Source organism: Lingula anatina, chromosome 2 (assembly GCF_051362555.1).
Source record: "Lingula anatina isolate TDL-2025a chromosome 2, LinAna3.0, whole genome shotgun sequence".
Classification (NCBI taxonomy): Eukaryota; Metazoa; Brachiopoda; class Lingulata; order Lingulida; family Lingulidae; genus Lingula; species Lingula anatina.
Genome location: NC_141768.1, coordinates 15,712,560 through 15,727,645, shown reverse-complemented (window position 1 = coordinate 15,727,645; position 15,086 = coordinate 15,712,560). Strand labels below are relative to the sequence as shown.

Here is a 15,086-nt window from a genome sequence, read left to right as displayed (position 1 = left end):
AATAAAAAATTTATTTAAATTCAGTTATATGTAGCTAACTGTGCGTACAATTTCAAGTTTCTAGCTTAATTTGATTGAATCATGTGTGGATCCTACCTGAACTGAACATCACGTGCAAGGTCTTCAGTACAAAAGGCATAAAACTAGGACTGTCCGTAGGCCTTTATGCCATTTTGGTAGGATTTTAGGTATGCCAAGGGATCAAACTTGCTGTGATAGTCATCTCCATTGCGTGTGACGGGCTTTGTAGTCTCCTCGTTGACAGACATGAGAATATATGTTTGGTCTTTCCAGTGACCCTGATGTTTTGTGAATGCATTTTGCCCGCATTAAAGAACGTCAAATGAACAATGTGCGAAGAATAAATAATCTATATCATACACTATGGAAACAGCAAAATGAACCCAATTTTTATGGCACTTGTTATGTGTTCTTTATTAATTTTTATGTGTTCTTAATTTTAAAACAACATGTACTAAACAAATGTTCAGAATAAACAGCCATTTCGCAGAGCACTCAAGGCGTGTTTCTAGATTGAATGTGGTGATTTAGATTGAATGTTAAAAAACATAAATGCCAGAACCACTTTTAACATTTTTCCTACCGAGAAACAAATTTTAGCATTGTATACATGTAACACGGCGTGGGCCAAATGGGACACTTTATTTCACTGATACCTTGTGGTTGTGGCCCTAAAACTAGCCTAGCATATTAATGTGAGATGGACATGATATGTATGGCTATTATAACCTCAGTACCTTACCTTTATATGATAAAATTCCAGATTCGACAAAATATTTTTCACGGGACAAGTGGTAACATGGCAAACAGCAAGGACGATCGAGAGCCTACCTTACGTAGTGGAAATGATTATGATTCGGTCTTTGATCCAAATGCGTATCTAACACTATACTATAGTGATGTAGAAGGCTATAAGGCGGGACTGCTACAGTTTAGACTAAAGACACTGCATGAGATTTTCAGTACAGGTAAGTATATGGAGAGTAACCGCTCCATTTAGTTGGTCTAATGGTTCTTCAAATCCTTATGCTCCTCACATCATACTGACACATGCATAGAGTTAGTGCGAACTACTAACTGATATAAGAATATGAAATTACAAGCCTTGGGTGTTGTATTGAACAACACACTTACATGTACCTCGAGGGATAGAACCATGAAAGTTTTGAAAAAAAAAGCAAGAAAGCAAATGTACTTTTAAAGAAAGTTGAAAGCTTCTTTCCCAGAATTCGTCCATTTTTACGAACTTTAACAGGTGTGCTATAGAAAGTATTTCAATTATGCGTTTAATTGTATTGTTAGGGCGTGCATCTGTGAAGGAAAAAAAACTGGAAATGTTAATTTTGACGGCAAGTGAGATAATTGGGACAGATCTTAGTAGTATATAAACGACGGGAGCCTTAACAAAAAGGATTATCCCTGATAGGGCCCTTTAACTATGTGTGTTATTTATTGCAATATGCGTTTTAATATATATTTTACTACATTAAAAAGAAAGAAAATGTTTATTTTGGTTGGCATAACAAGTGTATACGCAAGATTCAAAAGGGGGGTGTTTATTTGAATACGATGAACATCGTTTTTATTGAATTGGATGAACAAAAAGACGCAAAGACGCGCGTTATTATTGATCTTAAAAGAGGTGTCACGCGGCTTAGTAAAACGCGTCTCACATAGTGTAAACAAACAAAGGTCCGCTTATGGTCAGCTGAAACTATTGTAATCTACAGTATGTAGAATAGTGCCACAGCAGAATAATCATGGCAACTAGCGTAGCATAATTTGTATTACACCAAAAGATGCAGAGTGTACTAATTTTCTCGCTAAAAGCTCATACTTCATTAATTGGCTTGGCGTATATGGTTTTTATCTCCGACTAACCAACTTTTGACCCTCCTTTCCTGACACTCGCCATAACTCTCTGTAACAATCAAGGGAAATCCTTAAACCGCGCTAACGTCAAGGAGGTTGAACAGAAGTGAATGGCGTTTTGTCCGTTTTGCTATGTAAAGACAAGCAGTACACTCAAAATGATATATGCAAAAAATAAATATCTTGGCTTTATATAGTTCCAAATGGCCCTTTAAATGTAGCGCAGAAACTGACCTATTGAATAGCCAATTTTAGTGTTCACCGGACGGCTCTCTAAATGGCACTTAAATCGAGACACAAAATAGTGAAGCACCCGTGCCATATTTTAGGGCATATTTAAGACAAAAAAAAGCCATGATATGTACTTACTTTGGGTACATGTTATTCTTAGTGCACTCGTTCACCTTGTCTTAACATACAAAAAAAAAAACAACATGTCAAGATTTATGTACATTTTGTATAGGCCAAGACTCTAATGTTAGTACCCGTATTATGATAATCATTTTCATTTTCAAGAAATACTAGTTTTAGCTGTATGATATTATATTATTGTTAATTAGGTAAGATAAAAGGAACTCGACTGCTGGACATCGGTACAGGCCCGTGCATTCACAGTGTCATTAGTGCGTCCAAATGGTTTGACGAAATAACACTAACGGATTTTGCCGATGTTAACCGAAGAGCGCTAAAGAAATGGTGGCTGGAAGAAGATGGAGCTTGGAACTGGGACCCGTTTTTTAAATATGTGGCAAAATTAGACGGAAACGAGTAATCACAGTTTGACTTTATAGAGATTAACTTAGTAGAAGTTTTCCAAGAAAGCTCAAAACCGCAAAATAAATCTCTGCCAGTAACAATAACTTATGTAACTGTCAAGAAAGATCGACTTTTCGAATTTCAAATTTCATGTTTGAATAATAACCTTACAGATACATTTAAATTTATATCCCTTCTAGCACAAAGTCCTAGAAAGGTCTGTTGGTGAAGTGAAAAAATACTTTATTCGTTAATTTTATCGGTATACACATTTCATCCTTCCAGGGGAAAATGGGAGAAATACAGGGAAAAGCTTCGAAAGAAAATCAAAGACGTTCTAGTGTGTGACGTCCATAAGGTGAACCCGATCTCCCCACATAAAGCCGGTCGGTACATGTATGACGCCATAACCAGCTGCCAATGCCTAGAGGTCGCCAGTGCTGATACTGAGGCATACAAACAAGCCATCAAAAACGTGGTGTCCTTTCTAAAAGTCAACGGTTACTTCGTGTTGATTGGCAATTTAAACGACCGGTTATACCATGTTGGACAAGAGACGTTTTTCTGTTTACCATTAGAGAAGGAAACGGTAGAAGAGGCGCTTGAGCAAGCGGGACTGGAAAATATCACTTGGTGTCAGTACGATGTCGGTAAAGAAGATGATGAAATGGAATGCATTTTATTTGTCGCCACAGCAACAAAAAAGGCAGTTATGTAGATATGCACAAATAAGTAGAATAATCTTTGTGCTGATAGAATAATTCTCTTATAACATGTGCTCATGGCTATAGAGGAAATATATTTTTTCTTGTTTTAACTTACTAACACATAAAATGTGTCAAAACCTCTTGACCAAGTGTATTAAGTCATATAGCAGGGTATTATATCTAAAGGGCAATGTCTTTTTTATATCTAGACACCAAAATATGTTGAGGACGATCTAAATTTCAATCTCGTCATGTAAAAAAGGTATAGCGAATCTTCAAAAGAGATTCAAATTTTCACAAAAATACCATTTTAACACCAACACGGCGGTTATTGCAATTATTCTGAAATATGTGCTTGCCATCGGACCACGTGGACCTTCATAGATGGCTACCCTCCGTAATACTCTCTTAAGAAATTATTATTAACCCACATTTTAAAAAGAAAAAAAGGGTTGACTAACTTTGAATGTGAACGGATTTACTAACCATTTGAAATCACGGGGAAATTGCCATTTACCCCAGGAAATCCGTTTTATGGCACCTTTCCGCCAAAATGTTATTAAATAAAGTTTAAAATGTTCAAACGTCTAAATTTTAAGTATGTTATTTCATGAAATCCAATTACTATCTTAATTATTATTAATATTTTTTACATGTATATTTCTATGTTGTGTAATTTTTACATTTATTTTCATCAAATTCTATGTTATACAGACCGTTCAGGGTCCGTAGTATTTCCTCACACAACCGTTATTACCTCATGAATAGTAAAGACTAACCATTTTTCTAACATTTAAGTGATCATACGACAGAAAATAGTTTATGTTATAATACAAACACAGCTGGATTTGACGCAAGCTGAAACGCAAAGAACGGCCAAATCTTCTTATAGTTACATGTACCTATATCTTATAATATCCATATTGGCCATTTAAAACAAAATAGCTTATTTCAAATAAATTATCAGAAATTTTGTGAAAACTTCTGGGATGTTAGATTTATCAATTTTCCTGAAATCACCAAGTAGGACCCTACCAAGTATCCAAAACCGTTGAGAAAATAAAAAAACCATGAAGCCGTCTTTGAGTTCTTTATTTTAATATTGGACTGCTCGTCACTATATGCTACTTTAAGCCTATGTATGGTTAAATAATCAGTTATAAAATATTGAAACACTTTTTATTTATGGAAGTGAATAACACTAAGTTCTAATTATGCTCAATGTCGATATGCCTCCTAAAACTACCAAACTACCAAACGGGAAAGGGAAAGGGACCAACAACAGGTTCAACCATCCACGGGAATTGGGTAATGCGTATATGGACTTATGTTTTTTTAATGTTGTCAAAATTTTAGCATTGACAAAATTGTAGAAGATACGGAGGCCACGAATCTGCCCTACATTTTTGTATTGCCACCACCTGCCAACGTGGAGGCCTCGTGAGAGATCCAGTACGCACTATATGGACATCGCATGGCAAATGTAACCTAGGCTTTTGTAAAGGCCAAGAAACATTTACAGGCAATGTGATTATATCCCCCCCCCCTTCTTGAAAGCACCGTGACCAATAAGACCACTAAAACGGATACTCGTCAACTGTGTTTATGAACTGGTACTATAGCTTAGGCCTATCAGTGGTATATTGCGGTAGAGGCGACAGTGGTCAAGGTCAAAGATATACGTATGAACTATAAACAGCAGGCCACCTTTCACAGGAAGCTTGTAGAAAACAGGTCACCGCAGATCGAACACAATATACTGGTATGTCTGTCGACGACAAAACGCGGGAGCCTGCTATACGCAGTGGAGAGGACTACAACACCATCTTTGATGAGCAGTCATACTTGAAAGCATACTATGATGGCGTAGGGGGACATCCCGATGAGCCGGAGTTTATGCCTTTCGTTATTAACACCCTGCATACCATATTCAATTCAGGTGTGTCGATGAAGTTTTTAGTTTAATAACAACTATAGTAGCGCCATTTATATATATCACTAGCACCCTAGTTTTGTCTAGAAGCATACGACAAATATATTTGAAGTTCCTTAGGTAGTAGTAAAGCGTCTTACATTTTTTTTGAAACACTGGCAACAAGGATGGTGAGTGCTTGACATAGTTTCCATTAACTTATTTCCAGCCGATATATGGTGAGTCATACTTCTGCTAGGGGTCGGGGGGACTCCCAAGCCGGACGTTCCTTGAGTAGAAGTGGCATTTTGTCTCTTATACACACAAAACACTTAAAATATTATGTGCGCGTAGCCTACATATTCATATCTTGGCTTTCTTCGTCCCAAATGTGCCCATCAAATAGGCCTATAGCACAGTCCATTTCGGACTTCTCCAATTAACTCAAACTGTGGTCTTTTTAAAATTTAGTAGGCCTAGTATGGGCATTTGGAGAACGGGGTCTGACGCAAGCATGTTTGGGTAATATCTTTTGAATAAAGTTATAAATGTGATATTAGAAGGTCAGTTTCAATCGCTTATATATATAATTGCACCTCAGACTGGTAAGTGTCTCTTCACGTACAGCATACTTTTATTGAGAGCACATCTGTAGAAGTAGAACACATTCTTCGAGCCCCTGAACTTTAGGTCTGAAGCTTCAATGGATATACAAACTCCTCATTGAAAATTTTATATTGTTTAATTATAATGTAATGAGCAACAATTACTACTTGTCTCTTAGGTCAGATTAAGGGTTCTCGTCTGCTGGATATTGGTAGCGGCCCTTGCATCCACAACGTCATAAGTGCATCTAAGTGGTTTGACGAAATCACATTCACGGACTTTTCCGATGTTAACCGAAGAGCACTGAAGAAATGGTGGCAGAACGAAGATGCAGCTTGGAACTGGAAGCCGTTCTTCAAATATGTTGCTAAACTAGAAGGGAACGCGTAATTATAATTACTTTCATTTAACAAAAGGGGTTTCTTGTCAGGATATGATTTAAATTTAACATGGCAATGTAAAAATAAAGCTTACAGTTAATATGCTGCATTTAACACGCGTTTACTGTGTAATTACAAAGAGTAGCCTATATTTTAAAGATGCATACAAAGTCAATTTTTTGACACAAAAACCAACCAAATGCCAGCACATAGTTTCAAGTAGTATAACTAAGAGAATTACCAAAAGGCATTGTTTAATTTTACCCAAAAATGATGTTTGAATGGATTTTTCTACTTGCATTCTATGCTGTATGTCAATGGGGCAGAAAAGTAGGTCACGAAAGTAGGTTAAAATTCTGACCAAAAATTTAAAGAAAGGAGGGCTATAAAGCTCTTTTATGGCTGATCGAGTGATCTGTTCAGTTTATCCCTTGGCATCTCGAATTTATTTGAGTCGTATAAGAAACAAGTAGAAGTGGTTTATATGTGTTACTGGGAATCCACGCTCCACCGATGCTGGGCTCGTATGTACCTTTAATGCATCTCTGAGATAAGAATCCCTTGGAGTCATCATCGGTAAGGTATAACTTCTAGAATATCGTTCAAGATGCCAGTAATAGTGTGCGAATGCCTTTTCATTTTTGCCAAAATCACATCCCCAAGTAGTTTTTTGTTTCGTTTTCAGAGATAATTGGGAAGAAGACCAGAAGACTTTCCGGAATAAAATTAAAGATGTTCTTCACTGTGATATCAATAAAATGAATCCAATCTACCCCAACCAATCTGATCATTTCGACGCTGTGACGAGCTCCTTGTGTATAGAAGCAAGCTGCGCAGACGTCCACGCCTACGAACAAGCAGTCAAGAATGTCGTGTCTTTGTTGAAAGCTAAGGGTCACTTCTTGTTGGTAGGCGTTCTTGGCGAATCCTATTATGATGTAGGTGGAGAGAAATTTTTCTGTTTGCCATTGACGAAAGATGAGGTAACGGGAGCTCTAGAGAAAGCAGGACTTGAAAACATTGCCTGGTATCCTTATGATACTAAAAGTGCTGACACGGTGTCTGATTTTGCTGGTTGTTTCATCGCTACAGCAACCAAAAAAGAAGATGTGTAAACTTTTGTTGACTCATTCGTGCTCTTTGAGAAATCTTTTATATAACTTTGCGCCGCCATTCCGTTAGCATCAGACTCATAATATTGAACTTTGGCCCAGATTTCTTGGGTGAGGCGAAGAGGGGGTACAATATTAGACCACATTCCCATACCCAGAACGATCTAGAGCGGGATCGGTCCATCTCCGAGTAGATTCTTGCTAAATCGCTTTCAGCTTAAAATCTTGTTTATTTCTTGGAAATCATCTAGAACAAATAATTTACGTTACATTAAGAGCAGTGCGTATAAGCAAAAACAATCCCACAAAAAAGAACAATAACAACGAGGATAATGATGACAAAGACAGTTTTTGCTTTACTGTAAGAATCATTTAAAATGATTAGTAAATGAACCTAAAAACCACAGGAAAAGAGTACAGTACCACATTATTCTTCTGTGATGTCCCTTTCCTTTCCATTTTCGGTTAAGTGATTTTAACGAATTTAATAAAAGTGCCATATGTACCCCATAGAAGAATATACACAAATGGAAACTTCTGAAACAAAAAAATTCGGATGGTGCTCATTAAAAATTCTTTTAATATAGAAATTGCCATCAGATAACCCACAGGCAAATTACACCTACCATAAAAAGGCCTGCATCGTTCAGGCATTTGTGAATCCGAGCCACGTTTACTAACGAAAACTCCAGGGCCCGGTTTCATCAAGGCTGGATAGGCTATCCTGTGGATAACACTATCCATGGTATAAATCTCTTATTCTCTGGATAGTTATCCTCTGTGTAAATTTGTGTTTCATAAAAGCTGGATAAAGAGCATGATAGTAATACAATGGATAAAAATTTATCCAATACCATATTTGGAAAAAGACATTCCCATAATGCAGTTGGTTGCTATAAACATTATAAAAGCCATGATAGTTGCTAACAAAAAGTGGTCTATACCATATTTGGAAAATAAATAACCCATAATATATTCTAAGTATATTTCAAGATGGTACATTCATTAAAATAATGGGGGAAATATCTACAGGATATTTTAGTGTCAGTGTCGATAACACATCACATTGCATTAGTTGTGCCTCATGCAATGTTTACACAGATTACACAGTTGAAGGGCAAGGTCGTGACATACTTTCTAACAAAATGGCTGACTTGGCACATTTGGCAGATTCTGTCAATAGCAGTGTAGACATTTTTCGTCGATTTAAAAGGTATGTTTTAGTAAAATAAAGATAATTGGTCTCTCAGGGAGATTGCATGGATTTTGTTCGTAGCAGGCGCGATGTCAACTTTGATAAAGTCTGTTATGTAATCTATTGATTCAGCATCACTTAAATCATCAAAAGCAAACATACATCTTCTAAAATTCTCTTTCTAATCATTCTACGCCTGTGAAATCTCATAGGATTTACTTCCAAAGCAAACAGGTTCGCCATTTTTGATGATTTAACAGCATGATAGCAGATTTATCCCACCTATTTCGAGCGGACAACTTTATCCTCTGGATAAGCTGATTTATCCCCTGGATAACGCTACCCACTGTTGATGAAACGCACTATCCTCTGGACAGCTCTATCCAGAGGATAGCGGCCATTTTTAGCCATAGGATAGCGCTATCCAGCCTTGATGAAACCGGGCCCAGTTTTTTTGTTTGTCGAACCGACGACAATATTGCCAAACTTGGTATAAAATATTTTCACAATGGAACATGTCTAGGGTGATTTGGATTCAACGATACTCCGAAATATCGATTCCTTTTTACGTCAATTTATCGCGAAAATAATTATCGACATCCTTCCTTTTTCCCTAGTTTTGAGTTTTTTAAAATTGGTGTATCACTAACATATTAAACTGCATGGTAGAAGACACTTGTATTTTTTCTCGAATAAAGCAGTGTTAATTAACAACAAGAATACATTTAGTCATATCTTCAGTCATATCATGTGAACAGTTTCAGCCACAACGTCACACCTCAAATGAACCATACATGTTGTAATTTGCACAGCAATAAGTTGCTCAGTGCAGTGCGAGTTTATTTCCAGAATAGTGCACCATTTAAATGTTAAACGTTGAATCTTAAATGTAAGCCTATTTTGTTTTTGAAAACCACAATGAAAACAAGCACAATTTTCACAAAAATGTGTGTGCGTGTCTGTGTGTGTGCGCGCGCGTGCGTGCCCGTTTTCAAAATACAGGGAGAAGGCAAGGGGAGGTTCTTTGCCACGCACATGCATTTTGCTGGATCTCGGCAAAGAAGTTGGCAGGTTTGAATTATAAAAATAACGTTTGATAACTTAATCAAAAATGACAATTCAATACCCTACCAATGCAACGAAATTTGAACTCAGATTAGATTAACTGAAAAAAGTATAACGTGTTGAGAAAATTGAACTGCGGTTGGCTGAGCACTCAAATGTAAACAATAAAATCGAAGAAAATGGCATATAGTTCAAGATTTAAAATTCTTTGATATTGCACAAAAGATATAAGGCCATTTCGTAAAGTAGAATGCCAGGGTGATTTGATAAAGACTACTTGAAGTACTGCCGAAAGGAGAAGTCATTAACTTTAAATCTTTAACAGGAGGTCTTTAGAGTTGACTACGTACTTTTGCATTGAAACTGACAAATAGACTGACTTTATTTTATTTTAGCTTACAACTATGTTTTTGTTAATATCTCTGCGTGATAGAGCCTTCGAATGACCTACATTAAAACTTACTATACAGTGTTTATATCTTATCACCTTCCATTTGTGCATCTTACTCGAGTAAACTATCAAGTGATTATGACACACAGTGCTCGACCTAAACTGAAAGGTTCACGCAGAACCATGTGTCTGCGTACCTACATGTACATGTACAACAAATATATTTATTATTAATTTCATCATCATTATCATCAGAATCATTTTGATAGCATGGTTTTTATAATGCATCACTCCAGGTTTTACAGAATCAAGGGTGTTTCAAAGAGAAAAATGAATATTTAGATCATATTACCAGCATATGCACAGATTAGTCATCTTTTGTTGTTCCACATGGTATTTGTATGGTTACAATAGTTTTAGATTGTTAAAGCTGTTTCAGTAACATACAAGACAAAGCTATCAGGAATTGAGATTAAAAAGAAAGAAAAGCCTACCTGCATTGCGTTAGTGGTATCCAGCACATCCAATATATTGCAATATATATACATATAACAACTATAGCAAGACGTCTCACCTAAAGTGCAACTAACGTCAGAATACGCGCTATTTTTGCCTCACCCGTAATTGTTTAGGGTGGAAAAATCTAATTTAAGCTACTGTATATTATTTGATAACTCGTTATGTAGAAATGAAAATATCGTGTAGACCTATTCGAAGGTACGTTAGTGTAATCTAGGACCCAACACACCATGTTCACATTGGCGCAGTCAAGCATCAAAATAAAACAGAATATTGCAGATATGTACATGTACTGGTATATGTGATGCCAAGAGACTAACGGATGGCAGTATATGTTTGTTCCTATCAGATATGGTCATTTGTTTTGAGATTGACCAGTTTTCTTCTTGTGCAGACGTAGAAAATATGGACTTTTAGAAATATGGCACCTTTCTTACCATCAGATGTTTTGAAGTGACACATACTGACACAAGGCGTCTTTTAATAAGCATGTTAATAAAATAAAGCTTCGTGTAGTCCGATACACTCCTCACTGACTCTTCAGAGTTGTGCTCATAACCACCTTGGATACATCACAAATAATTCACATTCTACATAAGATAGAAGAAGATCACTTGACGTTGGAGATATATATGTCCCCTCAACAGGCATTTGTGAATATATTCCACTTAAACATATCTTGTTTTGTTTTGCGGAGAGCTGGCGGTAATTCTAGCTGCTATTGACGCGCCGACTGAAATTTGTCATAACGTCATAGACTGTAATGCCATGTTACATTTATCATAGCAAATTTGCTGTCTGGACTGACAGAACCTGAAATTGGCAGGTACAGGAGAGGTGCATCGCTCCTTTTTTTTTTATTAAAATGCAACATAAAATGTGAGATCTTTGGGAAGTTTGGTTCATTTTAGAGCGGAAAGTTTTTGTCATGGCGATGCAAATGAAAGAATCAGTAACATCAAAGGTTGAGAGAAAAGGATTAAATCACGGACCCGCCCCTTTGATTGCAGTGCCAAGGATTCTATGATATTTATATACATAGGCCTATATATATATATAGAGAGAGAGAGAGAGCTTCTGTTAGCAGAGAAAACTAGAGACACTTTATTCCTAGCATCAATAAGACGGAGTTTTGTCGAATCTCATTTTTGTTTGAAGGACTTGGCTGGGTCCTAAGAACATACTTGTAGAAAGTGTGGTCAATATTACGTACTGCATTCAATTGAAACAAGAAAAGACATGAATTTTTCAGCAGAGTCCAGAAACGCGACAGACCCAATCCAGTTTCAAGGTCTAGATCTGTCACATTTGGCCGTTGTGATTGCGGTTTCTTATCTAGTAACTTTTGTTATTGGACTTATTGGGAACACTACCGTGATATATTTCATCCTGAGGCACGCTAAGATGAAGACAATTCCGAACTATTTTGTTCTGAATCTGGCACTGTCTGATGACCTTCATATACTTACCATGCCGTTTCTTGCGTACAGCTCTTTACACAGTAATTGGATTTTTGGAACACCGCTCTGCAAATTCTTTCTTTCGCTTAGTGTCATCAACAAATATTCCAGCGTATTCACAATCGTTGTAATGAGCGTAGACAGATATATGGCCATTGTTCACCCCGTCAAGTCACTTGGATACCGAACCATAAACAAAGCTAAAATCGCGTGTGGAATGGTATGGGTTGCGAGCGCGTGCATAATTATTCCGTACTGGATATATGGAACGGTGAAATACAAACCAGATAATAAATCTTCCTGTGGTCTCTTCTGGCCCCATGAATCGAAGGCCTTTCTTTTTGAATTTTGGACTGGCTTTCAGTTCCTATTTGGATTTGGTCTACCATTTATCACAATACTACGTTGCTACATAAACATTCTCAAAAAACTGAACACAGCCGTGGTGCCCCACTCAACAAACAGTTCTCAACCTGCCTGCCATGTGCCAAAACACGTTTTGAAAGTGAACTCATTGGTCCTTACCGTGATCATCGTATTTGGCCTGTGCTGGACGCCCTACCACATTGCCGAGTTTTTGTCGCTAGCTAACTACCACAGACTGAAGAGTGGCCACGTGAAGCCAAGTGAAGACGGTATACGGTTATTCGCCTATTTCAATGCTACGGCCCAAATCCTTGTCTTTATCTCCAGTTGTTGTAACCCTTTCGTTTACTGTTTCCGCAGCAAGGATTTTCGTAAGTATTCAATACAGGAATGGCAAGCTATTCCTTAAATGCCATTTCTTTTTTTGTGGCACATGAGTAAAGTAGACAAATTACAGGTGAACCAGCAGTTTTGTGAGTGATTAAACATAATGTCTAAAACTTTAATGCCACTTACTAACTTGTTAAATAATAATATCGAAATTCGAATTAGTTGACAATAGCTTAAAGGTAAACGGTACTGGTTCAAAACTTTCCCAATGTCTTATTTTCTATGCCTAAATATCCTGCAAAGCAAACAATCTTTTTCAATTCAGACCATAAAAATACAAACTCATCAAATAGAACTACCTGGTGTAGATATCGTTCCTTCTGAAATATACGGGAAGACACGGCGTTCTAAACGACTAGGCAGTCATTTAGAACTGAATCATTAAATAAAAAATGGAATGAAACATCGAATCTTAATTTTGTTGTCAGTACTACAGTAAAGCAATGAGTTGTGAGTTGGAGAAAATTGCTTTTTCCCTAAGGAAAAAAATTCATTTTGGCAGGTAAATCCTGTATACGGTAGTGTCCCGTTAAAATAAATAGGCAAGGTGATTTGCACACTTAAACAAAGATATGCGACTAAGAAGCTTTACACTAAGGTTAGGCTCTCAGTTTGGAATATCTCATCGTGTATATTTTTGTGTATTTTTTGTAGGGCACTTTCACAGTTCCAACTGACGTATAAATCTGGGCATGTGAAGTATATGGGACGTGCATATACATCTTGCATGTTCAAAACCTGATTGCTATATATTTCATTAAAAAAAGTACAAAAAATTGCAACTATCAAAATGTTTTTGTTAACTAACCTAGCAACCTATAACACAAATTCAAGTCCGCTTTTTTTGCATAACAAAATCATTTACTATTCCAGGAAAACTATTCATCGGGGTTTTGAGAAACCGCTGCCGTGTCTCCATCCTAGAAATTGGTCGAGACGTAGCACACACAGAGAGGGCAGACCAATACTCTACTCAGCTAGGGCTGCCGCGCAGTGCCCAGCCAACGCCAGCATGCCATCGAAAAGGAAGCGCTTCAGTTGCTATGATACCACTGGGCCATACGCGGTCACGGTCTGATCAGACAGAGCTTTGTCTGTCGGAGCACCCCTCGGGCAGCCGCTACCTGGACCATCATTCAATGTTACATAGTCCAGGAAGTGTGGTGGAACCTCAGCCCAGCAGTAGTGCTGACAATGTGTTTTCACACCAGTGAACTGGCACGAATATGTTTGACAGAGTAAAATTGCAGACAATGAGAATAAGTTTTTGCGTGCCGTAGACTTAGCATAACTCGCCACCTTATCAGTCGAACATCGTTTATTTAAAACTAATCTAAAGAAACTTGTTTTCTTTTCATTTTTGTATTAGCTGGAATATGAGCATTGTCTCACTCGAATCTTGGTTAAGGACCCCATATCACACCGACACCGACTACGAATTCCGCGAACCGCCAAGAATTGGTAAATGATCCCGGGGTTCTTAGTTAAGTCGAAAAAGTGTTTATTTCTGACGCCCGTATTGGCTATAAAAATCAGCGTGCACTTAGGCCACCTGAAAATGTTTAAAGGTAGACTTTTTTAACGAGCCTTGCATTCGTAATGCACGTCAATTTTGCTGCTACCACAAAATGAAAAAGGATTTCCTCGCATCACTATCGGCAACTTAAGAATTTTTTTCAGTGTCAACGATCACTTCAGCTTACCAGATTATATAGTAACAGCGCCTTTTAAAAACCTTGTACATACTGCCGTTGGACACTGTCATAGCGTTTTACATTGGAATATAGTGCACACGCTTGGCGTAGATCCTTTTACGGTAATTCTTATGACGTCACAGGACCCATTTTGGACACTTCTCATTAATTTCCGTGGTTTTCCAAATGCAAATTTTATTTGATAAGACCAAGCGTACGTTATAAGAACAAGAATATATGGATCGTTGTGGAAATGAAATAAAGATGTGTGAAAATTGCATGGTTATCCAATCCCATTTGGCTTAGTCAGCTTAGAGAGAAATCCAATTTTGGGGTGAATTCAATTTTTTTGTGAAGCTTTGAAAAAGTACTACGCAAAAGAGAACTTTTAAGTTGAATTTTTTTTCTTTCAAAAGTGCGATATGAAAATCATCAGCATGTATATGAAAGTGGACGTCTTAATGGTCTTTTGCTTTGTGAGGCTTCAATAATTGAATAACAGGAATAAAAAATATACAAGACACCTAAATTTTTGTTTTTACTATTATTTTAACACATTCTGCTTGAAACAGATGACATTTATATCAAGATTTTTTAAATTGGAATATGACTTTAAATACATGTACAATGGTCTTCTAAA

General features: G+C 37.1%; 3 protein-coding genes across 3 annotated transcripts; all 3 read left to right on the top strand.

The window, feature by feature from the left end:
- The first annotated feature begins 627 nt into the window (after positions 1–627).
- Positions 628–4,327, top strand: LOC106157421 (indolethylamine N-methyltransferase-like). The gene is made up of 3 exons (XM_087005797.1): positions 628–989; positions 2,454–2,661; positions 2,935–4,327. Exons 1-3 carry the CDS (start codon positions 722–724, stop codon positions 3,365–3,367), a joined length of 909 nt encoding a protein of 302 aa, XP_086861923.1. The 5' UTR covers positions 628–721; the 3' UTR covers positions 3,368–4,327.
- A 714-nt stretch (positions 4,328–5,041) lies between these two features.
- Positions 5,042–8,052, top strand: LOC106157433 (indolethylamine N-methyltransferase-like). Its single transcript, XM_013533068.2, has 3 exons — positions 5,042–5,295; positions 6,053–6,260; positions 6,940–8,052. The coding sequence occupies exons 1-3, from the start codon at positions 5,121–5,123 to the stop codon at positions 7,367–7,369; spliced, it is 813 nt and encodes a 270-aa protein (XP_013388522.2). The 5' UTR covers positions 5,042–5,120; the 3' UTR covers positions 7,370–8,052.
- A 3,753-nt stretch (positions 8,053–11,805) lies between these two features.
- Positions 11,806–15,017, top strand: LOC147763430 (somatostatin receptor type 2-like). Its single transcript, XM_087003610.1, has 2 exons — positions 11,806–12,733; positions 13,626–15,017. Exons 1-2 carry the CDS (start codon positions 11,941–11,943, stop codon positions 13,964–13,966), a joined length of 1,134 nt encoding a protein of 377 aa, XP_086859736.1. The 5' UTR covers positions 11,806–11,940; the 3' UTR covers positions 13,967–15,017.
- The last annotated feature ends 69 nt before the right edge of the window (positions 15,018–15,086 follow it).

Excerpts from the sequence above, each read along its gene's own strand:
- LOC106157421 (XM_087005797.1), top strand. The coding sequence starts at position 722 with ATGGACATGATATGTATGGCTATTATAACCTCAGTACCTTACCTTTAT. Across the intron at positions 990-2,453 it reads GCATGAGATTTTCAGTACAG|GTAAGATAAAAGGAACTCGA; the intron begins GTAAGTATATGG and ends ATTGTTAATTAG. Across the intron at positions 2,662-2,934 it reads GCAAAATTAGACGGAAACGA|GGGAAAATGGGAGAAATACA; the intron begins GTAATCACAGTT and ends TCATCCTTCCAG.
- LOC106157433 (XM_013533068.2), top strand. The coding sequence starts at position 5,121 with ATGTCTGTCGACGACAAAACGCGGGAGCCTGCTATACGCAGTGGAGAG. Across the intron at positions 5,296-6,052 it reads GCATACCATATTCAATTCAG|GTCAGATTAAGGGTTCTCGT; the intron begins GTGTGTCGATGA and ends CTTGTCTCTTAG. Across the intron at positions 6,261-6,939 it reads GCTAAACTAGAAGGGAACGC|AGATAATTGGGAAGAAGACC; the intron begins GTAATTATAATT and ends TTTCGTTTTCAG.
- LOC147763430 (XM_087003610.1), top strand. The coding sequence starts at position 11,941 with ATGAAGACAATTCCGAACTATTTTGTTCTGAATCTGGCACTGTCTGAT. Across the intron at positions 12,734-13,625 it reads TTTCCGCAGCAAGGATTTTC|GAAAACTATTCATCGGGGTT; the intron begins GTAAGTATTCAA and ends TTACTATTCCAG.